The sequence below is a fragment of the Sus scrofa genome, chromosome 13 (assembly GCF_000003025.6).
Source record: "Sus scrofa isolate TJ Tabasco breed Duroc chromosome 13, Sscrofa11.1, whole genome shotgun sequence".
NCBI classification, from domain to species: Eukaryota; Metazoa; Chordata; class Mammalia; order Artiodactyla; family Suidae; genus Sus; species Sus scrofa.
Genome location: NC_010455.5, coordinates 65487086 through 65510212, shown reverse-complemented (window position 1 = coordinate 65510212; position 23127 = coordinate 65487086). Strand labels below are relative to the sequence as shown.

The following is a 23127-nucleotide window of genomic DNA, read 5'->3' as shown; positions in this document are numbered from 1 at the left end:
GAAAGGGAGAATTCAGTTAGCAACTAACTTGACTGTCAAGAAAATGCTTCTTTGGGGGGATAAAACATCACAGACTTTTTGTTTCCACAGATGTAGCATTTCCCTAAAAAGAGGCTGTAATTTAGACTTAGCCTTCCAGGTGGAATCCTGAGGAGAGAAACACTTTTGTAGTGAATAAATGGAGCCTGTAAATGTGCTCAGACTGAGGAGGGGATGATGGGGGAGGTCCTCCAGGTGTGACTCATGTTTCCAGTCATAGCTGCTGCTGTTACTATGACTCCCATCACACCAGTGATACCTTCCAGAGCCAGTATTCTCCTAGGACACTTTGCCAGCTGAATCCTTCCTGATCGCTCTGTGTCTGTGCTGTGCAGGTCATTTAATCTTTCAAATACCCCCACAGCCATATAACTGCATGTCAAATGCTCTACTGGATGGCTTATATGCATTGTCTCATTTAACCTTCATGGTAGATGTTGGGATCTTTGAGGCAGGTACCATCTCTGTCTTTTTAGCTGAAAACATTGAGGTTTTGAGAAATCAAATAATTTGTCCAGAGAGATACAGCTCGAGCAGATAAGTGGCAGAGCCAAGATTCTAATCATGGTTTAGCTGGCTCCAGAATGCAAAAATGCTCCTAGCTGCTTGACCCTGGGTATGTCCCCTCATCTCTCTGTGCTGGCTCAGTTTTCCTGAGAGTCACCAATCAGCCCAGACCAAGTGTGGGCATCAGAAGCTCCCCTCTTCTCCTGCTGGTCAGCTCCCCAGGGCCAGCTCAGAGCTCACCTCCTCCAAGAAGCCCCTGCTGCTGGACCCAGGCCCACAGAGAGCTGCTCCTCCCCTGGCCTCCCATGGTGAGCTGTATGTCGCTCTCCTTGGTTGCAGGTCAGATTATCAAGGAATGACCAGTTCATATGTGTGCTTCACCCACTCCAGCCTGCCAGCTGCTTGAAGGCAAGGGTCCATTTCTAGTCGCTCTTTCCTCTCTCCTTTCTTCCCTCCTTCCCCTTATCCCTCTCTTTCTCTATCTCTCCTTCTCTCTCTCTGATATACAGTAGAAGTTCTATCAATTTTTTTTGAATGAATAACCAAAAAAGACCAAAGCATGACCAAATGCTTTCTTCAAATACTTGAAGGAACTAGACTTTGCTTGAGTGGCTGCAGAAGGAAAGAAGTCATGTCCAATGAAAGCATTTTCAGAAAGCAGAATGTAACTCAACCTTGAGAATGTTCTAGTAGCCAGAGCTGTCCATCAAGAAAAGCTGCCTTGGGAGGTGTGTGTCTCCAATCTATGCAGGTGTACACACAAAGGCCGGAGGTTTTAGGGGCACATTTCTGTAGTGAAGGCTGCTCAGACCAGATTGGTATTCCTCACAATCGGGGAGGGGTCATTGGGAGCACATGGGTGGTAAATCCAGACTGATCTTTTCAATTCTCTTTCAGTCTTTGTGGTTACAGTTTGGTTCTAGTGTATCCTAACACCTTTCTCATCTCCCTTTAACAAATAGGCAACAGACCTTGGGCATTAGCTTCTGCCTAGGACTGAATGATACTGTTTTGTTTTCCTTGAACCTGCTTTTTGAGTGACCTTCTATTTAGGGCAAGTGATGTTGGTTTTTTAAAATTTTATTTTAACTAAGACTAGGGGGAGTTCCCATCGTGGCTCAGTGGTTAACGAATCCGACTAGGAACCATGAGGATGCGGGTTCAATCCCTGGCCTCACTCAGTGGGTTAAGGATCTGGTGTTGTGGTGAGCTGTGGTGTAGGTCACAGATGCAGCTCGGATCTGGTGTTGTTGTGGCTGTGGTATAGGCTGGCAGTTGTAGCTCCGATTAGACCCCTAGCCTGGGATTCTCCATATGTCGCGGGTACAGCCCTAAAAAAGACGAAAGACACACCCACAAAAAAAAAAAAAAAAAAAAACTAGGAAAAGTCCTTTGTAAAAACAGTCATTAAGTAAAAAGAGACAGTCAGCAGGGAGGTATGAAGTGGTGGCAGCGTGCGGGTGGCAGTAGTCCTGAAGCCAGTGTGAGGCAGCCTGAGGGCCCCTGCCAGCTCTCCTGGAGAGCGAACGTCTTTCTCCCCCACTCTCTCATCCTCCACTTCTGTTTTCATGACTGGGAAGGACTTTAAGGCAGCTTCTTGAGTGGTCCTTGTGAAGCTATAGCCCCTTTTTCTCCTTCCAGTTTTTCCTTCTGCCCCCACCCCCTCAAATCCAGAACCTGATTTCAGTTTTCTGGAATCCTCAGAGACTATAATCGGCAACTTCTGAAGTGTTAACTAGGACGAGAGTCATTTATATTTGGATATGCTTGATATACATGTATATCTGCATATCATTTAAATTTTATTCTGCATATCATTTAAATTTTATTCTAAAATGAAAAATAAATGTTGTAATAAAGATTTTAACAAGCAGTAATATACAGGGGTATAGTTTTGACTCAATTCCATTAAGCAAAGAGGATAATAATGACTTTCCATCTTACACTTTGCAAAGTGCCCCTCTCCCCCAGCCTGTAACTGCTTAAATCCTCTCACGAATCCTGGTGGGGCCCAGGGAGTCAGGGAAGTGTCACCATCCCCATATGACAGGCAAGGGACCTGAAGGCCAGCCAGGGTGGGCCTGGCTTAGGATCCCCCACTGGGCAGTGAAAGGGCTGGCCCAACAGCTGTGGATCAGAGCCCTTCCTCTGCCTGTGCTGTACACATCCTGTGATTCACCCATTTTACTGGTAGATAAACCAAGGCAAAAGGGTCTTGCAGGGAGTGAGAAGATGAGGGTGGCCAGATGTTGCCTAATGAGGCAGGGATTTTTGTTCTAGTGTGAAGAATACATGCAACAAGTCAAAAGGGAGCTCAGGAGCAGTGCTCAGAAGCACTGCTGAACACCAGACCCAGTGCTCCTTCACTTCAAGGTGTGAGGAACAAGGGAGTGAATAATTCTGCCTCAGGGCATAGGGGGAGTCTCTGGACCATTGGCACTAGGCCTTGAAGTGCACATAAGAGCTTCCTGGGGGAGAAGGTAGTAATGGCAGGAGGAAAACCAGCAATTGTAGCCAACCTACCATGGGCTGTACATCTGCACACATCAGCCATTGGATTTCCCCAGTTGCCTAGTGAGGTGCTGCTGGTAATAATAGGGATGCCAGTCATAATTAGTATTATTATCAGATGCTGGGTTTGATGCTAAGAGCGTCTCTTGAATTACCTCATTTAATCCTTAAAGCGCCACTGTGAGGGGGTGTATTGAATCTTATAGGTAAGGAAAGAAAAGTTTTAACTGATTTCCCAAGTTCACCCAGCTGATGAGGGGAAGAACTGGTATTTGAACCCCAGACTTTGACTCCATTGCACTTCAGCGTGGGTAAAGCTGAACCTGCTTCTGCCAGGTGAACCAATGGGTGTAGTTCTTTCCCTTGGGAATGGCTGTCTCAGGGCTGGCATCAGCCAAAGACAGCTTCTAGTCAGTGGATTTCAGCTGCATGAAGGGGCTGCCCTGCCCTGCAATCTCAGGCCCATTGTAAGACACCAACCCCTCACCTTGACAGCTGCTCTGCTTCCCCCCTGGCTTTCCTACCCATTGATTCTATCACCGGCCCACTCAAAACCTTCATTCGGCCTTGACCTACAAAGTCCTTTTGGCTCTTCCCATCCTGCTTTCTCTTCCACCTCGCCCTGCATTACCCCAGCCTGAGCCAGATAGAACTTCTTTCAGCCCTGGAGCACCCATGTCCTGTCTGACCTCAAGCTTCGCACTCAGTCTTCCTGCTGCCTGCAGGATGCACCTGTCTTTACGTTGCCACCTGGCAAACTCTTACTGTACTTGTTTCTGTGATTCCCCATCCACCCTGATGCAGAATTAAGTACTCCCTCCCTCCCTCTCTCCCTCCTCTGGGATCCCCTTCCTCACACAGCATAACATAGCAGACATCTGTTACTCTCCCCTGCTCAGCCTCCCTCCCTTCTTTTTATAACAAGACCAGATTTTCCCCTGGGGAATCATCCCTGAACAATGGTGAGCCTGTGCCCAGGATTGCGTCTGCTTGGCCACAGAGCTTTAATCCAGCGACATGCAATTCCAGGACTTTAGCTTGAACAATGGGAAAGTCTCTCTTTTTACTGGGATTGCTAGCAGTGGGGGTACTTTCGGTTTGGAGAAGAACTGCCAGGGAGTGAAGCCAGCACAGAGAGGGGAAAGCAGAGCCAAGAGATAGAGAAAGACCAGGTCCTGTTGACATCCTTTGAGCCCCTGGATGCAGCTATGCCTGAGACCAACAACCTCCTATTCCTTTACTTTTTTTTCCAACTAAAAAATTTCTTGTTTTGGCCATGCCTACAGCATATGGGAGTGCCCAAGCCAGGGACTGAACCAAGCCACTGCACTGACAATGATGGATCCTCAACCAACTGTGCCATAAGGGAACTCCTAAAATTTCTAATCTTTAAAATTTTTCTTCCTCCCATTACTACCACTTTTGCTTAAGCCAGTCTGAAGTGAGTTTTTCTGTCACTTCAACTATGTGTTCTGATCCATAATAATAATAATTCTTGGTTTGCATTAATTTAAGCTACTAGATTGTGAGCCTTCTCAAGGCTCATCCTTGAGGAGTCATCTTTTTAATCCTCTGTGGCTGGACAGTACCTAGCACATCACAGATACTCGAAAGATATTAGGAGAGAGAGTGAATGAATGAATGAATGAATGAGATTCTGCTAAGGGCTATGGAGGTATACAAGGAAATATAAGAGATGGTTCCTGACTTCAAGAAGCTTATGGAATAAGAGATGAAACAAGCCCACATGTGTGAAGGACAACTGGTGGGTAATGAGTTGAGTTAAATAACAAGATAAAAGATGTCATCCAGAAGTAACTGTATGAGAAAATTAAAATGAGAAGTTCAGAGAGAACATTCTGTGGATCTCAGATGATCCCTGGAGGAAAGACTCTTGAAGGCTCTAGACCTTGATGAGGGGAATTTTGCTGCATGCAGTGAAGAGGGGAAGGCATTTCACTTGAGTGAAGAGTTTGCTGAGATGCCCCCGAGGCAGGAATGCATGTGACTCAGGAAGAGCTAACCCGTTTCCCAGGTTTCAGCAGCTTCACATCCCTGTCTTTAAACTGCACGCATGAGAGGGTAGAGAATAGCCATTCACTGCTATCATTTTTGCACTTCTTGTTAGGGGTTATCAAATATATAAGTTAGGGAATTTGGAAAAAATCCTTTATCAGGTCATGTGTATACATTTGGTTTTGAAAAATATGGTCACTGTTGTCACAGAGGTCTGAAAGGTCCTCACTGGCCACTCTGTCCCTTACCCACCTATTCGATAGATGAGACAGTAAAGCCTCAGAGAGGCAGAACCACAACCTCAAGGATACTCAGTCAATTAGCAGCAGAGCCACAACCCAAAATATACTCTCCAACTTCCAGTATAGTAGCCTTGGATTCCTTAGGGGAAAAAGATAGGTAAATGAAGAAATCCATTCCGGGCTCAGGGCTTCACCCACTGCCTGGAGCAAAGAGGGGGTTAAGGGAGAGGTCACGTGAGGCCAGTGGCAGATTGTATAGGCCCTAAATTCAGCTGAGGGGGTCACACTTCATCCTCCATGTCATAGGTCCATTTGCTTCTCTCATGGACCACAAGCAAGATGCCCGAGTGACCACATAAACCCTCCTCAGACTCATGATCCATTTGGGTTGCAGCCTATTATGGGTTAAACTGTATCTCCAAAAGTTCACGTGTTGAGGTCCTCAACCCCCAGTACCTCAGTGTGACCTTGTTGGGAAATAGGGTCTTTTCAGAGGGAATCAAGTAAAGATGAGATCATTGCAGTGGGCCTAATCCAACATGACTGTCCCTATAAAAGAAGGAGGAATTTAGACATAGACACATCCAGGGAAAACATCATGTGAACAAGAAGACAGGGCTGGGGGTAATGTGTCTACATGCTGGGGAACATCAGAGATGGCCAGCACACTGCCTGAAGCTGGGGCAGGGCCGTGGAGCAAAGTCCTACCCTCAGGAGGAACCAACCCTCCTGATGTCCAGATCTCAGACTTCCAGCCTTCAGAACTGGGAGGCGATACATTTCTGCTGCTTTAGCGTCATCTGTGGTGCTTTGTTACAGCAGCCCTGTGTCCAGCAATATGCGGCCCAAGCGCTCATCCTGTCCTTCCAGGCCCTGGTCCCTGCTGCCTCTCTGGCCCTGTCTCCACCCCTATCCATCTTCTCTGCACACAGAGCCGTCATGCTGACCACCGGGAATGTGTTCCCTTCTCCCTAGGCCACAAGAAAGCCTATCCATTTTTTCTTGCCCCAACTCATCCTTCTGGGCACTTTCACCTCTCAGCTAATTGTTTTCCCAGCCCTGCCTGGCATCAGAGAAACAGCGGAGAGTGAGCAAGACATATGTGAGCTAGAAAGGGTTCAAAGAAACAAAAAGTAAATGGACAGGATGAGTGTCAGGCGTGGTAGTGCTGGAATAACAATAAAATAAAGTGTGTGCTAGAGACTGGGGAAGGCCTCAACAAGGAGAAGCATCTCAGCTAAGGTCTTAGAGACAAGAAGGACTCCCTCCCCTATTTATAGACTCTGGAGGCACCATGCATTTCTCCTTCATAGCTCCTATCACCTATGTCATTTCCTATTTACTTATGCAATTATTTGGTTGTCATCTGAGGCCCCTCCTGAACTGTGAGCTCCATAAATCAGAGAGCATGACTCATTTTCCTTACTATTGTCTTGCAAAAAAGATGGCATCCAGTTAATATTTGCAGAATTAATGATTCATGCTCCTAGCAAGGACAATGAATTCCAAATCCTGCTCGGGGCAATGTAGGTAGCAAAAGGTTAAGCACACTTTTGGGGCTCTGGAACTAATTGAGGTCATGATTTTCAGAGGCAGCTTTTTGGTAGCTGCCCAAGAAAGCCCAGTGCAAGACCTGGGAATGTTCTAGAAGGGAGCAGGAACCCAGAGGCAGGCCTTTGGCATCTTGGGGACAGTGTCAGTTGCAGGAGCTTCCCTTCCCTCCAGAGGGACCACCATCCCAGGCCAGTGGATTTGGATTCACCTGCAACATTGGGCTCAGCAGGCCTGGAAATAGGTTCTGCTTGCTAAGTGGAATTTTCTGGTCCCCAGCTGGGAAGCAGGAGAAGCTGGCTCACTGTGGATTTCATTTTCCTAACTCACCAGCTTGGCAAGGCCTCACTTCTCTAGCTGCAATCACTTGGAGCTTCATACTCAGCTCCCCTAGCCAAAGAAAGAAAGCTGTGACTCACCAGAAATTGTCGTTGCTATTTTCCGGCTGTAAAAAAGAAAATATATACATATAGATGTGAAAGTTCTCAATTATACCTTAGCTCAGCAGCTTCCACCTGCTGTGTAGACACAGGAATGCAAGACTGGAAAACAGAAAGGCCCTCAAGATGTACCATAGAGGACAGAGCGTCTGCCCAGGTTCACTCTGACATCTTCTAGAATTGTGGCCGCAGCAGGAAAAGATGGCTGTGAGTGTGGAGAGCTGGGTCTCAGGTCAAAGGGGTCCTGTTTTCAGAAGGGACAAGTAACCTCTTGAAAAGAGGAGGCTGGTGTCTAGCTCTGTCATACGTGGCCTGGATGCTGCTTCCTGCATCAGATGGCCAGCAGCAAGGTGATCAGTGCACTGGCCAGAGCTCTGCATTCTCCCTTGTCCTCCTCTGCCTTGTCTCCTGGGCTTCAGCCACACTGGCCTTTAATGCACTAAGCTCCTCTCCACTATTAGCCTTTGCCTATTCTGTTCCCTCTGCCTGAGACCCTCTCCCCTAAGGCCACCCTCCTGGCACCCTTCATCTAGCTCCCCCATCCCTTCCTTGAGAGCTCAGCCAAAAGACCCTTTCTTAGGGACACTTCAGTGACCCCTGGAATCAGCAGGTCCCCTTGTTATGTATCCTCACACACCACACTCTCCCTTCTAGCACTTTCTGTAGCTATGACTCCATCCACATGTGCTGGACTCTCCCAGGGTTATCTGTCTTTCCCACTAGACTGTAGCTCCGTGGAGGCAGGAACTGTGTCTTTTGTGCTCCAGCTTTTATCCCTGGGGACTGGTTCATAGTCAACAAAAATGTATTGAGTGAATGAACGGCAGAATGACCCTGAGTGAATGACCATGGAGCTGTTTTCTGGTGTTTAACACCAAGGTTGATAGTATGGTCTGAGTAGCCAGGCCCCAGGCGTTCAGTGACTGCATATGTAGTCTATGCCTAATTCCCCAGCCCTGTTTCCCACTCTTCCCTCATCACCACAGGACACCCTGATTCAGCCCCCTCAGCTGTGTTCCAGGCAGTATGGACTCAGGGGAAAGTGCTCCTCCCCACTCCCAAGTCCAGGTGCTGAGAGCCAGGTACTATTTTGGCCAAGGTCACTAATGGCAGCTCTCCAGAGAGCGGTCATCTCTGCCCATGCTTGTGGACAGCCCTCTGACCTTTTAGTATACAAGAGAGCTGGCCCACATGAGGGGAGCCACAGCTAGGAGATGATGGGGAGAGCAGAAGCAGCCTCCTGTGCTGGGGTGGATGGAGGGGTGTGCCTCTGGCTGGATGGCACATCTTGGACAGTGTCTCTGCAGAAAGTGGGCTGGCACCTCATCCCTGTCCTAACCTTCTTCCAGGTCACCGGGGCAGAGGTTGCCTGGAGCTGCCACCTCCCTCCAGCATAGCCTCGCCAGACCTCCTGAGGGTTTGCCCCTTCCTCCCCATGGTCATAGGCATTTCTGAAGCATTCCATGTCATCCCATGGTTTCAGATGTCATCCAAGTGCTTGTTGCTGGCTCCTACAGTTGTCTGTCTAGCCCAGATAGTGCCCTCTGAGTGATGCACAGGCCCCGTAGACTTACCATGTTCAAGTGGAACTCACCGCCTTCCCTCCCTGCCCCACCGCTGCAGGTGCTAGTCCTCATCTCAGTAAAGGCCGCTCTGCTCTCAGGTGCCCAGGCTGCAAGATTTGGGAGTCATTCTGGACATTGTCTTCTCCTTCCCAACCAGTCAGTTTCTTTTTTTCTTTTTTTTTTTTTGATTGTATTCAGTAATGCTCATTTTAATTTAATCATTATTTGACCCCAAAAAGCTCTGTTTCTTTTTTTTATTACTCAGTGAATTTTTATTACATTTATAGTTGTACAATGATCATCACAACCAAATTTTATAGCACTTCCATCCCAAACCCTCAGTGCATCCCACCACCCCCCAACCTGTCTCATTTGGAAATTAAGTTTTTCAGTCTGTGAGTCAGTATCTGTTCTGCAAAGAAATTCATTGTGTCTCTTTTTAGATTCCACATGTAAGTGGTAACATTTGATGTTGGCGTCTCATTGTCTGACTTCACTTAGCATGATAATTTCTAGGTCCATCCGTGTTGCTGCAAACGCCATTATTTCTTTGCTTTTAATAGTTGAGTAATATTCCATTGTGTATATGTCCTACATCTTCTTTTTTTTTTTTTTTTTTGTCTTTTTGCCATTTCTTGGGCTACTCCCACGGCATATGGAGGTTCCCAGGCTAGGGGTCGAATCAGAGCTGTAGCCACCGGCCTACGCCAGAGCCACAGCAACGTGGGATCCGAGCCGATCTGCAACCTACACCACAGCTCATGGCAACGCCGGATCGTTAACCCACTGAGCAAGGGCAGGGACCAAACCCGCAACCTCATGGTTCCTAGTTGGATTTGTTAACCACTGCGCCACAATGGGAACTCTGTCCTACATCTTCTTTATCCACTCTTTGTTGGTGGGCATATAGGTTGTTTCCATGTCTTGGCTGCAGTATATAGTGCTGCAATGAACATTGGAGTATACGTGTCTTTTCGAGTCTTAGTTTTCTCTGGATAGATGCCCAGGAGTGGGATTGCTGGATCAAATAGTAGTTCTATTTTTAGTTTTCCAAAGAATCTCCATACTGTTTTCCCCAGTGGTTGCACCAATTTACACAGCCACCAACAGTGTAATAGGGTTCCCATTTCTCCACACCCTCTCCATCACTTATTGTTTGTAGACTTTTGGGTGATGGCCATTCAGGCCAGTATAAAGTGGTACCTCATAATGGTTTTAATTTGCTCTTATGTAATAATTAGTGATGTTGAACCTCTTTTCATGTATTTTTGGCCATCCATATGTCTTCTTTGGAGAATTGTCTGTTCAGATCTTCTGCGCAATTGTTGATTTTTTTTGTTTGTTTGTTTTTGGTATTGAGCTGCAGAAGGTGTTTATAAATATTAGAGATCAATCTCTTGTCAGTCGCTTCATTTGCAAATATTTTCTCCCATTCTGTGGATTGTCTTTTAGTTTTGTTTAAGGTTTCCTCTTCTCTGCAGAAACTTTTAAGTTTAATTAAGTCCCATTTGTTTATTTTTGTTTTTATTGTCATTACTTTAAGAGGTGGATCTGAGATGATGTTGCTGTCATTTATGGTGGAGAGTGTTTGGCCTGTGTTTTCCTCTAAGAGTTTTATAGCATCTGGTCTTATATTTAGATCTTTAATCCATTTTGAGTTTATTTTATTTTATTACTCAAATGAATTTATCACATCTGTAGTTATATAATGATCATAACAATCTGGTTTCACAGGATTTCCATCCCACAGCCCAGGCACATCCCCCCACCCCCCAAACTGTCTCCTCCGGAGACCATAAGTCTTTCAATGTCTGTGAGTCAGCATCTGTTCTGCAAAGAAGTTCAGTCTGTCCTTTTTTCAGATGCGACATGTCAGTGAAAGCATTTGATGTTGGTGTCTCATGTATGGCTGACTTCACTTAGTATGATAATTTCTAAATCCATCCATGTTGCTAATAATTCTGGTATTTCATTCATTTTTATGGCTGAGTAATATTCCATTGTGTATATGTACCACCTCTTCTGGATCCACTCCTCTGTCAATGGACGTTTAGGTTGTTTCCATGTCTTGGCTGTTGCAAATAGTGCTGCAATGAACACCGGAGTACCTGTGTCTTTTTGAGTCATGGTTTTCTCTGGATAGATGCCCAGGAGTGGAATTGCTGGATCAAATGGTAGTTCTAGGTTTAGTTTTCCGAGGAATCTCCTTACTGTTTTCCCCAGTGGTTGCACCAATTTACAATCCCACCAACAGTGTACTAGGGTTCCTGTTTCTCCACACCCTCTCCAGCATTTATTGTTTGTAGACTTTTGGATGATGGCCATTCTGGCTGGTGTAAGGTGGTACCTCACAGCAGTTTTGATTTGCATCTCTCTAATAATGAGTGACGTAGAACATCTTTTCATGTGTTTCTTGGCCATCTGTATGTCTTCTTTGGAGAATTGTCTGTTTAGATCTTCTGCCCATTTTTGGATGGGTTGTTTGTTTTTTTGGTATGGAGCTGCAGAAGGTGTTTATAAATTTTGGAGATGAATCCTTGTCAGTTGATTCACGTGCAAAGATTTTCTCCCATTCTGTGGGTTGTCTTTTTGTGTTGTTTAGGGTTTCCTTTGCTGTGCAGAAACTTTTCAGTTTGATTAGGTCCCTTTTGTTTATTTTTGTTTTTATTGTCAGTACTCTGATGGGTGGATCTGAGAAGATGTTGCTGTCGTTTATGTTGGAGAGTGTTTGGCCTATGTTTTCCTCTAGGAGTTTGATAGTGTCTGGTCTTATATCTAGGTCTTTAATCCATTTGGAGTTTATTTTTGTGTATGGTGTTAGGGAGTGTTCTAATATAATTTTTTTACATGTGGCTGTCCAGTTTTCCCAGCACCACTTATTGAAGGGGGTATCTTTTCTCCATTGTATTATATTCTTGCCTCCTTTGTCATAGATGAGTTGGCCGTAGGTGCGTGGGTTTAATTCTGGGCTTTCCATCCTGTTCCGCTGATCTATATTTCTATCTTTGTACCAGTAACACATGGTTTTGATGACTGTAGCTTTGTAGTATAGTCTGAAGTCCGGAGCCTGATTCCTCCAGCTCCATTTTTCTTTCTCAGGATGGCATTGACTAGTCTGGGTCTTTTATGCTTCCAAACTAACTTTAAAATATTTTGTTTGAGTTCTGTGAAAAATGTCCTTGGTAATTTGATAGCAATTTCATTGAATCTGTAGATTGCCTTGGGTGCTATAGTCATTTTGATAATATTGACTTTCCAATCCAAGAGCATGGTATGTCTTCCCATCTGTTTGTGTCATCTTTGATTTCTTTCATCAGCATCTTATAGTTTTCAGAGTACGGATCTTTTGTCTCCTTAGGTAGGTTTATTCCTAAGTATTTTATTCTTTTTTGATGCAGTGGTAAAGGGGGATTGTTTCCCTAGTTTCTCTTTCTGCTCTTTTGTTGTTAGTGTATAAAGTTGCAGTTGATTTCTGTGTATTCATTTTGTCTGCAATTTTGCCAAATTCATTGATGAGCTCTTAACAGTTTTTTGGTAGAGTGTTTAGAATTCTCTAAGTATAGTGTCATATCATCTGCAGTTAGTGATAGTTATACTTCTTCCTTTCCAATTTGGATTCCTTTTATTTCTTTTTCTTCTCTGACTGCCGTGGCTAGGACTTCCAAAACTATGTTGAATAATAGTGGTGAGAGTGGACATCCTTGTCTTGTTCCTGATCTCAGTAGGAATTCTTTAAGCTTTTCACTATAGAGAATGATGCTAGCTCGGGGTTTGTCATATATGGCCTTTATTATGCTGAGGTAAGTTCCCTCTGTGCCCACTTTCTTAAAGGTTTTTTTTTTTTTAATCAGAAATGAGTATCAGATGAATATTTCTCATAAATGCACCCTGATGAATATTCCCAAAGGTTTTGCTCCCAATGTCCTTCCCCCACAACGAGCCACAGTCACCCCAAGTTTTCCCAGGAGATCCTTTAAGAACTGCAGTCAGATCTGACCCAATTCCTATGGATCCTCTGCTTTGCCCTGGACCCAGTGCACACAAAAGTCTGTATGCACCTTTTAAGAATGGGATTTCCCCTGGTCCTATGGAGCTCCTGTGCACAAGCTCCACTGGCCTTCAATGCCAGATGCTCTGGGGGCTCTTTCTCCCAATGCCAGATCCCCAGGCATGGGAACTTGACATGGGGCTCAGAACTCTCACTCCTGTAGGTGAGTCTCTGATACAGTTACTTTCCAGTCTGTGGGCTTCCCACCGGGAGGTATGGGGTTGCTTATATCACATAATCACCCTCCTACCTCTTGATGTGGCCTCCTCTTTGTCTTCTGGGGTAGTATATCTTTTTGCAGGATTCCAGTCCATTTGGTTGTAATTTTGTTGTTTTTATGAGAGAAATTCAGCTCCAGTCCTTCTATTCTGCCATCTAAATTCCATCCCCCCACCCCAAACCTGGGTGTTTCTCGAATCCCTCAGCTTCCCTCTTGGCTCCCTTGAGCCCATCCTGCACACAGAAGTCAGATTAGAATTACAAAGTGGAAGTTTACCCTTCTGTTTCTCTGCTCTTAACCCCTCAGTGGTTCCCCACCAGCCCGAGGGCAAGGCTCCAACTCTCTACTGGGGCTTAAAGGCTCTTGGGTATGTGGCCTATGCCTAATTCCCCAGCCCTGTTTCCCACTCTCCCCCCATCACCCAGGACACCCTGCTTGAGCCCTCTCAGTTGTGTTGAGCTTACCAGCATGCTCTGTCTAGGCCTTTGTTCATCACATTTCTCCACCTAAAAAGTGCTGCTCTGTCAAATTCCATTCTAGCCTTTAGTACTCAGCGTAGAAAGTGTTTCCTTCAGTGACCCATCCATGCTCACCTTTCCACCAGATCTCCTCTGCCCCACGGTCTCCTTCCCATCACTATACTTATGAGGCTGCATGATCATATTTTTCCCTGTGTGCCCCCTCATCCGAGTAGAAGGCTTGTGGAAGCAGAGTCTTGCCTGCTGTGGTCACTGCTGCATCCCCAGCATGTCACCTGCCTGGCCTGTACACCCAGAGGCAGATAATGAATGAATAAAAGTCTGGATGAACCGAGGCCTGCATCTTCCTGGCAGCCTCTCACTTCAGCTTGGTGAGCTTGGTTGCTTTTGTGTACATTTCTTCTCCTTGCCTCCGATCATTCTGCCTCCCCAGTAATCCCGTCTGAGGATGTATTGCCTTCTGCCCACAGATTCTGATAAGGAAAGCATCATTTTTTCTTCTTTCTCTTATCCAGTCTCCCTGACCAGGTGACCTAATTAATGGTCCCCAAGCTGTCCCAGCATTTCCATACGTGTTCAAGATATTTTTACTTCATCCTGAAACTGTCTTTCTGGCTATAACTTCCATAAGATTTTCATATTTAATTCCCCGATGCTGTTCAATTCTTGAATCCCAGGCTGAGCTAAGCCCCTGAAGTAATTTTGGTAATAGCTCAATTGTCTCATCTCTCCTTTAATCTTTCTTTTTCCATCACCACCCAGGAAGCAACAGAAATGGGATGTAAAGTATTTTTTGCCCAAATCCACTTCTCTTGTAGTTCTTATCTCGGTTCATGTCATCAGCATCCACCCAGTAGCCTGAGATCCAAACCTCAGAATCACCATCCACTTCTCCCTCTCCCTCCTCCTCTCTATTTCCAGGAAGTCTCCAAGATTATCTGCTCTTTTGGTGAGAAGTCTCTTAAGTCAGGCCTTCTCTGGCCACCACCCAGGCCCCATCATCTCTCATTTCCTGGACTGAGGTCATCTCCTGACTGGTCCTCCTGACCCAGCCCCATGCCAGTGCCCACACCCATTCACCCCTCCACTCATCCGTTGGCTCATCCATTCACCCATCCACACATCCATCCATCATCTCCCAATCTGCCCTCAGTGATCTTTCTAAGACATGCATTGGTTAGATCATACCTCTGCTTAAATGACTTCCATGGCTCCCCACTGCCTTCAGCAGGCATTCTTAACCCTGGCTGCACATTCGAATCTTCTAGAGAATGACCCTGGAGGAGGACAGTGAGCTTAAGAGCCTGAGGGGACCCCAGAAGTTGGTGGAGGCAGGGAGAGGAAGAAGAGGGTCCACTTTCTGTTCTTGCCACTGGATATTTCTAGAACTCATTCAAATATTTCAAACACAGTTGGTTGAGAATTTCTTAGCACTGGGGAAGACATCTTCTTCCCAGAAGGGACAGATGCATGTAGCAAGTGACACATTCAGTGGGAGAGTAGAACAGGATAGGAGTTTGAGTCAAAGACCTGGGTTTGGGACCAGCGTTGCTCTGTGAACTTGGGAGGATTGCTTCAGACCTCATGGTCTCTGTTGCTCCAGTTGTTAAATGTGTTATAATAAAGTAAGTTTGAAAGGGCTCCATAAGTATCAAAGAGCTGTGGGGGGTAACAACATAGAACTGTGTGGATGGCAATTCTGGTGAACCAAACCTGCACTGTCTTGTTTCCACAGGAAGGACCAGTATCTCCTCTCTCCTGTGAACTGTTGGTATCTAGTCCTGCATCAGACCAGGCGGGAGAGCCGAGACCATGCCACCCTCAATGACATCTTCATGAACAATGTCATCGTCCGCCTCTCCCAGATCAGCGAGGATGTCATCAGACTCTTCAAAAAGGTGGGCACTTGGGCCACCTGCATTTCTGCCCCAGGCTGGCCATGGCATGATTGTGCCAGCCAGGATGAGATGTGGTGTGGGGACATGGGGTCTAGGGGCAGGCGAGTTGAAGGTGCAGGGGGCTGAGTGTTGGACTTGGCACCCCAGACCCAAAGTTTGAGTCCTGGCTGTGGCTGGGGGTCTCAGCCATTTCAGCAGCTACTTCTACCACAAAAATAAAAGCCTTTGCATGGTTAGGTAAATAGTGTATTCATTGTAGGAAACTTGGAAAAAGGGAGATGAGCTCACACATAGAAATTAACCTCACCTGAAATGTTATCACTCAGCCATAATCACTTGGGTTGTCATAGGAATTTCTTTATATGTACATACACAAATACATTTTCTATGATTGCTCATATTTATACATTTTCTAAAATATATATGTACTTTTCCCAAATGAGATCAGACTGCATGTATGATTTTATTCTTTGCTTATGTCACCTAACAAAGTATATAACACTGGATTACAGAATTTTGCAATATCAATAAATATGCTTCCATAACATTTTGAAAGATTACATAATATTTTCATCATATAGATGTACCCTTATTTATTTAACTGACCCCTTATTGTTGAACACTTAGTGATTTCCATATTATTATAAATAATGCTGCTGTGAGCTTCTATGTGTTGTCACAGTCTCTGCTATTTTTTAAATTAAGTATAGTTAATTTACAACATTAGTTTTAGGTATAAAGCCTAGTGATTCAGTATTTTTATAGGTTGCACTCCATTAAAAGTTATTGCAAGGTAATGGCTATATTTCTCTGTGCTATACAATGTATCCTTGTTGCTTATCTATTTCATATATTGGAGTTTGTATCTCTTAATCCCATACCCCTGATTAGCCTCTCTCCCCTTTGGTAACCAGTAGTTTGTTTTCTGTATCTGTGACTCTGTTTCTGTTTTGCATATACCTTCACTTGTATATTTTTGATTCCACATATGAGATCATACAAATTTGTCTTTTCCTGATTTATACCACTAAACATAATGTTCTCTAGGTTCATTCATGTTGCTTCAAATATCAGAATTTCATTCTTTTTAATGGCTGAATTATATATATATATATATATACACACACACATATATACACACACACATATATATGTATATACACACATATATGCCGTATGTTCTTTATCCATTCATCTGATGATGGGCCACTGCTATTTTTCTTAAGATCAGTTTCTGTAATAGGAATTTTAGGGTCAAAATTTGCTCATTTGTTTGTCAAATGAGGCTAAGATCACCCACTACCCAGGGGGCAGTGTGAGGGTTAAATGAAAGGGCACATGTGAAGGAGGGAGATATTATTGAGAGGTTGTTGAGGGTGTGGTCTTTGGATCCAGAATTCTTTTTTTTTTCTTTCTTTGTCTTTTCTAGGGCCACTCCCATGGCATATGGAGGTTCCCAGGCTAGGGGTCTAATTGGAGCTGTAGCCGCTGGCCTACACCACAGCCACAGCAACGCAGGATCCGAGCCTTGTCTGTGATCTACACACAGCTCAAGGCAATGCTGGATCCTTAACCCACTGAGTGAGGCCAGGGATTGAACCCGAAACCTCGTGGTTCTTAGATTCGTTAACCACTGAGCCACGACAGGAACTCCCTGGATCCAGAATTCTTAAATATCTAGGTTCATAATCCTGGTTCCATCATTTATTAGCTGCGTGTTTGGGGGCTTGTTACTTAAACTCTATGAGCCTCAGTTTCCTTATTTGCGAAATGGGGATAGAAATACCCATAGGACAGTTGCTAGGATTAAGAGGGTTTTTCATCCCAAGTAAAGCATGTAAGGCAGTGCCTGGTACTGAGTTAAGTGCTCAGAAAAGCTGGCTATTTTTATATGAATGTAAGAGACAATTACTACTAAAATGATCTAGTTCTCCTGTTCTTGGCAGGCACGAGTTTTAGGGACTAGGTGACCTGGGATTTCTAGATGCACAGAGGAAGAAGACAGGCCAATTTGAAATATAGTCATCCCTCCCTGGCCCGTATACAGATCGTCCACTTTGAGGATGACTTCTATAGCACAATTGTAAGGCAAGGTAATTCCTTTCTGCCACACAGTATGTACTGGTCTTCCCCTGTATTTATGAAGTGAAATCTAAGTTTAATATTTGCAAAAGCAGGCATAATTAGGAAGGTAAACACAGTGTAATAATAAAAAGCCACATAACACTTTGGAAAGCTAAACAGAAGTGATTCAGATCGTTTGGTCCCATCACAAGCCCCTGCCTGCCACCACTGCCACATCTTTTTTTCCTGAGTGGGAGGAAGTCACAGAGAAAGGGTCATCAGGGCTTTTAGAAAATGAAGGTCTTTCCCCGAGCTGAGCCCTGGGACAAGTGAGATAAATCTTTTCAGCTCTCATTTAGGCTGACAGAAGCCTCACTTCTGATGGAGGTTAACAGGGTGGAAAATAATGAAAAAAGGTTTACAGCTGAGCTCCTGACTGCCTTGTTACCAGGCCTGTGCCCATGGAACAAAGGAAATGATCTGGCCCCTCTGGGCCAAGAGGGAGCTGGGAATGGGCCTGGCCAGCTGATTTAACACAGTATGGCCCCCTTGTGTCACATCAGTTATAGGTGATCCCAACACTGAAGCTGCATCCTTACATAATACTAGCTTCTGAAGACCTCTAAGGGGAACAGGATCATCACTCAGCCCACTTTACAGATGAGGAATTAAAGCTTAAGAATGGCCAATTGTCTTCATCTGCAGGAGGCAGCACAGGGGTGCTTTCAGAGTCTGTCTCAGAACTGCTCTCTCTGACTCTATGACCCCAGGTCAGTCTCTGAGCCTCAGTTTTCTCATCTGGGAAGTAGAGATGGTGACAATACCACACTGGGGTGGGAATTTCTTTGCCATCCACCAGGTCACAGTCTGGCACTGCCCCTGCAGGAGGTGAGAGTGGCTTCCAGGCCAGGCATCGTTCCTGTGCTTGAGGCTGGGCAGCTGCCCCACCCTGCCAGCTTCTCGCTGTTGCAGAGTACTCTTTGACTTAGTAAGTCACCTTTTCCTGATTTTCCCTTTCCCCTTTTGCAGTGCAGTGTGTTCTTATGCCTGGAGGCAGAACTTCTCCTTCCACAGCCATCCTAGGTTTCGTCTGGGCAGATGGGCTGGTGCATGCACGTGGCCCTTGCTTGAAGTGTGAGATGTGGATCTGCCAGAGCAGGATGGAACTGAATGAGATCTTAGCAGCCACTGCAGTGATCAGGACGCTTATGTTGCAAACCAGCTCAGCAGGCTTAAGGGAGGAAAGGGAGCTTATGAGCTCTTGGGAGCCAAGGCTGGCTTCAGGTAGGGGGGCGTCAAGGGCACAAAAGATGTCAGAACTCAACCTCTTTGCAACTCTGCTCCAGTTTTCTCTGTCCCCCCCACCTTTTTTTGTATTAACAAGGGGTGGGAGTGGGGCTTTTGCATAGGCAATCTCTGTGTAACGACTACATGCCCACCTACCACCCTACCCCTGACTGCAGCCCCAAGCTTACATCCTACCTGATTCAAGTCCAGCAGAAAGTGAGGGGTCTCTTCTCCCAGGATTGAGCCTTACAGGCTTTGATGGGTCCATTGTGGCTTCCGCGGGTGCTCCTGAAGCTGTACTTGTGCAGGTGAGGTGCAGTGCAGACTCACCAGGTCTGGGAGGCATTCCCAACCCTAAAATCAAGCGTATACTCAACTCTCCCAATGGACAGAGAATGGGTGAGTGTGGCCCCCCAGGAAAAACTGGGTGCTTCTACAAGAAGAAGGGTAAAATAAAACAATGGGTGTCTACTTGCCCTTCTATTCTGGTCCTTTTATCAACATCTTCAGGAGCTGTCTTCTCTCTGCCAGATCTCCTCCAATAAAGGGCATGCATTACCTTGCATTCCCTCTGGGGACAACTGAGCTCAATAGAAAATTCTTCCCAACCTGAGATGAAATCTTCCAGGGTTTCCACACACAGGTCTGGTGGGCCACCTAGATCCATCCACATGGAAACCTGTCAATTACTTGGAGTCAGATATCATGAGCACACACCCAGGCTCTTCCCACTGCTGGGTAAACACACCAGGTTCCTTCAGTTAAGTGCCTGTGAGACTTATCTTTGAGTTTTCTCTCCTCCTGGGCCATGCTCCAGGTCTCTTCTGACTTGCAGACATTTGTATTCAGAACCATTGAGGACACTCCAGGAAGGTCTAAGAGGAGAGCGGGGCTGTTTAGACACTTTATTTCTAATAATGAAACCTATAAAGGCACTTGCTTTTTTCATGATAGTCTCTTCACACAGTTGACTCACTCTGAACTCTCAGCTCAAATCTCCTGGGGATTTTGTACCAAATGTTTTTTAATCTATCCTATGAGTTCTGCACTTGTGTTTCTTTATATTTGCTCCTTTAAAGCTTCATTTTATTAGGTTCTGGTCAAAATGGGATCAGTGTCCTTGTTTAAGTGATTTTTCAAGCAGCAATAGGGTAGCTTTTCCAAGAGGTCCTAATTCCTCCTCTGTGGGAAAAGCCTGCTTTATAACTTCTCCATGTCTTCCTTCTCTGGTTACCTTCCTTAATGTGTTAATTCTTTGGCTCCATGTTTGATTCTTCTTGACTGTCTTAGTGGAGAAGATGGAAATTGAGACAGAGGGTTGCAATGAGTTCACAGTGGAGGTGATCCTTGAATTGGATATTGAAGGATGAATAGGAGTCTCTTGAGTAGGGAAAGGAGGTTGGGAGTTCAGGACTAGGAGAAAGGCAAAAGCACAGTGGACAGAGTGTCGTGATGGAAGTCCAAGGCAAATTGGAGTGGAGGCTGCAACTTGGTTCTCAAATATAATCTGCTCTGCCCTCCCTATGTTAAGAAAAATTCAACCGATGTTTTTAAATCATGGGATTTTACATAAAAAGCATAATTTTGTATTCTTCTTGAAAAGCCGGAAGCTCTGACAATACCAGATCCACATGGGGCCACTCTTGGCGCACTTGGAGGTAGTTGTAGTAGTCCAAGTCCCTGCTCGGCTCCTTTATTTTAGCTCCTTGCCCCTTTGTGCATTTGAGTTTGTGGCATCATCTTTAAACATGATCTGCCAGTGGCGTGAGAAATCTAGCATCAGAATCACCTGGAGGGCTGGGCGCTGCCCCTACAGTTTCTGATTCACCAGATTGGAGTAAGGCTTGAGAATCTGCATTTCTAACAAGTTCCCAGGCACTGCTGATCTGGTGACCACCCATGGAGAATCTAGTACAACCTCCTTGTTTTCCTGGTGTGGAAATTCAGGCCCTCCTCTGGTAAGCACGGAGTCCAGCCCCAGACCCAGTAGAAAACCTACTTCAGGTTCAGTCCAGAATCCACTGCCCCCCATGGTGCACCAGCAGGAGGGTCCACCTGCATCCTGCTTGCTCTCTCTTCCCGCCCCAACCATTTCTGAGACCAGCCATTGAGGCCCATTCCACTTCCAGCCTCCGCTTCCTTAACAATAGCCATCCATTATTCTCTGCTCCGATGCCTGCAGAATTGAATTACTTGTCCTGCCGTGAAGTGAATGTGATTGTTGGACGCTGCAGTGTTCTGAAGGAAGCACTAATGAGGAAAGACTCTTAGCAGAGAAGAGAGGGCATTGGGGGGCTTGTGTTTGAAAGCAGCCATTCACTGTGTGGCAATAAGGAATTGGTCTGCAGCGAGCTTTTTCGCTCCCGCCTTGAAGATGTACGTCGCATTTCATAAATAAATCAGGGCTTTTGTATCCAGTAATTGCCTTGCTTTGTAACCAAGATCAAAAGCACCAATGGCCTTGGATTCAAAGCCAAGTTTATTTTTTATTTTTTGGTTGCAGGAGATGGTGAGGGTTTGCATGCTGGAGGGTCCAGCTCTGAGGCCTGCAGGGAGAGAGAGAGCAAAGTGGGCAGACTGCCAGGGGTGAGGAGCCTTCAGCCTGCTCCACTGTCGCCCAGGGAGATGAGCTGTGAACGCTCGCTCTGCACTCTGCTGGTCACCAGCAGGCATTCTCAACTCACTCGACAAACCTATCTTGGTGCTGTCATGACAATAGATAAACAGTAATTATAGATAACAAACAATTAGTGAGAACTTTGTGCCCGACTCTGGGCTAGGCGTTCTATAGACATTTAATTCTTTTTGTTTGTTTGTTTTTTTAAACTTTTAATATTGTAATACCTATCAGTTCACAGGAAGGTATAGAGAAATGCAGACGGAGGTTACCATGCATTCCGACCAAGCATCCCGCTCCCCTTGCTGACTGAGTTAAAATCTCTACAACTGATTTTTTTAAGAAGGAAAAAATGGTCAATTGAATTCTTTTCTTTTTCTTTTTTTATTATAGATGATTTATTTACAATGTTCTGTCAATTTCTGTTGTACAGTAATAAAGTGACTCAGTAATACACATATGTATACATTCTTTTTCTCACATTATCTTCCATCATGTTCCATCACAAGTGATTAAATATAGTTCCCTGTGCTATACAGCAGGATCTCATTGCTTATCTACTCCAAATGCAATAGTTTGCATCTACTAACCCCAAACTCCCAGTCCATCCCACTCCCTCCCCCTTGGCAATCACAAGTCTGTTCTTCACGTCCATAAGATTGTTTCTGTTCTGTAGATAGGTTCATTTATGCTGTATGTTAGATTCCAGATATAAGTGATATCCTATGGTATTTGTCTTTCTCTTCCTGACCTACTTCACTTAGTATGAGAGTCTCTAGTTCCATCCATGTGGCTGAAAATGGCATTATTTTATTCTTTTTTTATGACTAAGTTATATTCCACTGTGTGTATGTTCCACATTTTCTTAATACATTCATCTGTTGATGGACATTTAGGTAGTTTCCATGTCTTGGCTATTGTGAATAGTGCTACAATGAACATAGGGATGAATGTGTCTTTTTCAAGGAAAGTTTTGTCTGGATATATGCCCAGGAGTGAGATTGCTGGGTCATATGGTAGTTCTATATTTAGTTTTCTGAGATACCTCCATACTGTTTTCCATAGTGGTTGTACCAATTTACAGTTCCACCAAGAGTGGAGGAGGGTTCCAGCATTTGTTATTTGTGGACTTATTAATGATGGCCATTCTGACTGGTGTGATAGTTCTTCATCTATTTTAAATGATATTCATGCTAGGTAGAACATCTAGCCTGCAAATTTTTCCCTTTTAGAACTTCAAATGTATCTTGCCACTCTCTCTGGCCTGTAGTGTTTCTGTAGAGAAATAAGCTGATAACCTTATGGGGGTTCCCTTATAATTAACACTTTGTTTTTCTCTTGCTGCCTTTAGAATCCTGTCTTTAACTTTTGCCATTTTTATTATAATATGTCTTGTTGTGGGCCTATTTGGGCTCAACTTGTTTGGGGCCCTCTGTGCTTCCTGTATCTTGATATCTGTTTCATTTAGATTTGGAAAGTTTTCAGCCATAATTCCTTCAAATATATTTTCAATCCCCTTTTCTTTTTCTCCTTCTTCTGGAATTCTTATTATGCATAGATTGGACCCTTTACATTATCCCATAGATCTCTTATATTGCTTTTGTGTTTTTTCATTTGGTTTTCTGTCTGCTGTCCTGATTGGG

The 23127-nt window shown here is 44.9% G+C and overlaps 1 protein-coding gene across 1 annotated transcript in view; it reads left to right on the top strand.

Annotated features, from left to right (window-relative positions):
• Nucleotides 1-23127, top strand: part of SRGAP3 (SLIT-ROBO Rho GTPase activating protein 3) — a 392297-nt gene that overhangs the window by 249680 nt on the left and 119490 nt on the right. Inside the window, 1 exon segment of the mRNA XM_021071097.1 lies at nucleotides 15354-15516. Coding sequence (XP_020926756.1) covers nucleotides 15354-15516 — 163 coding nt within the window.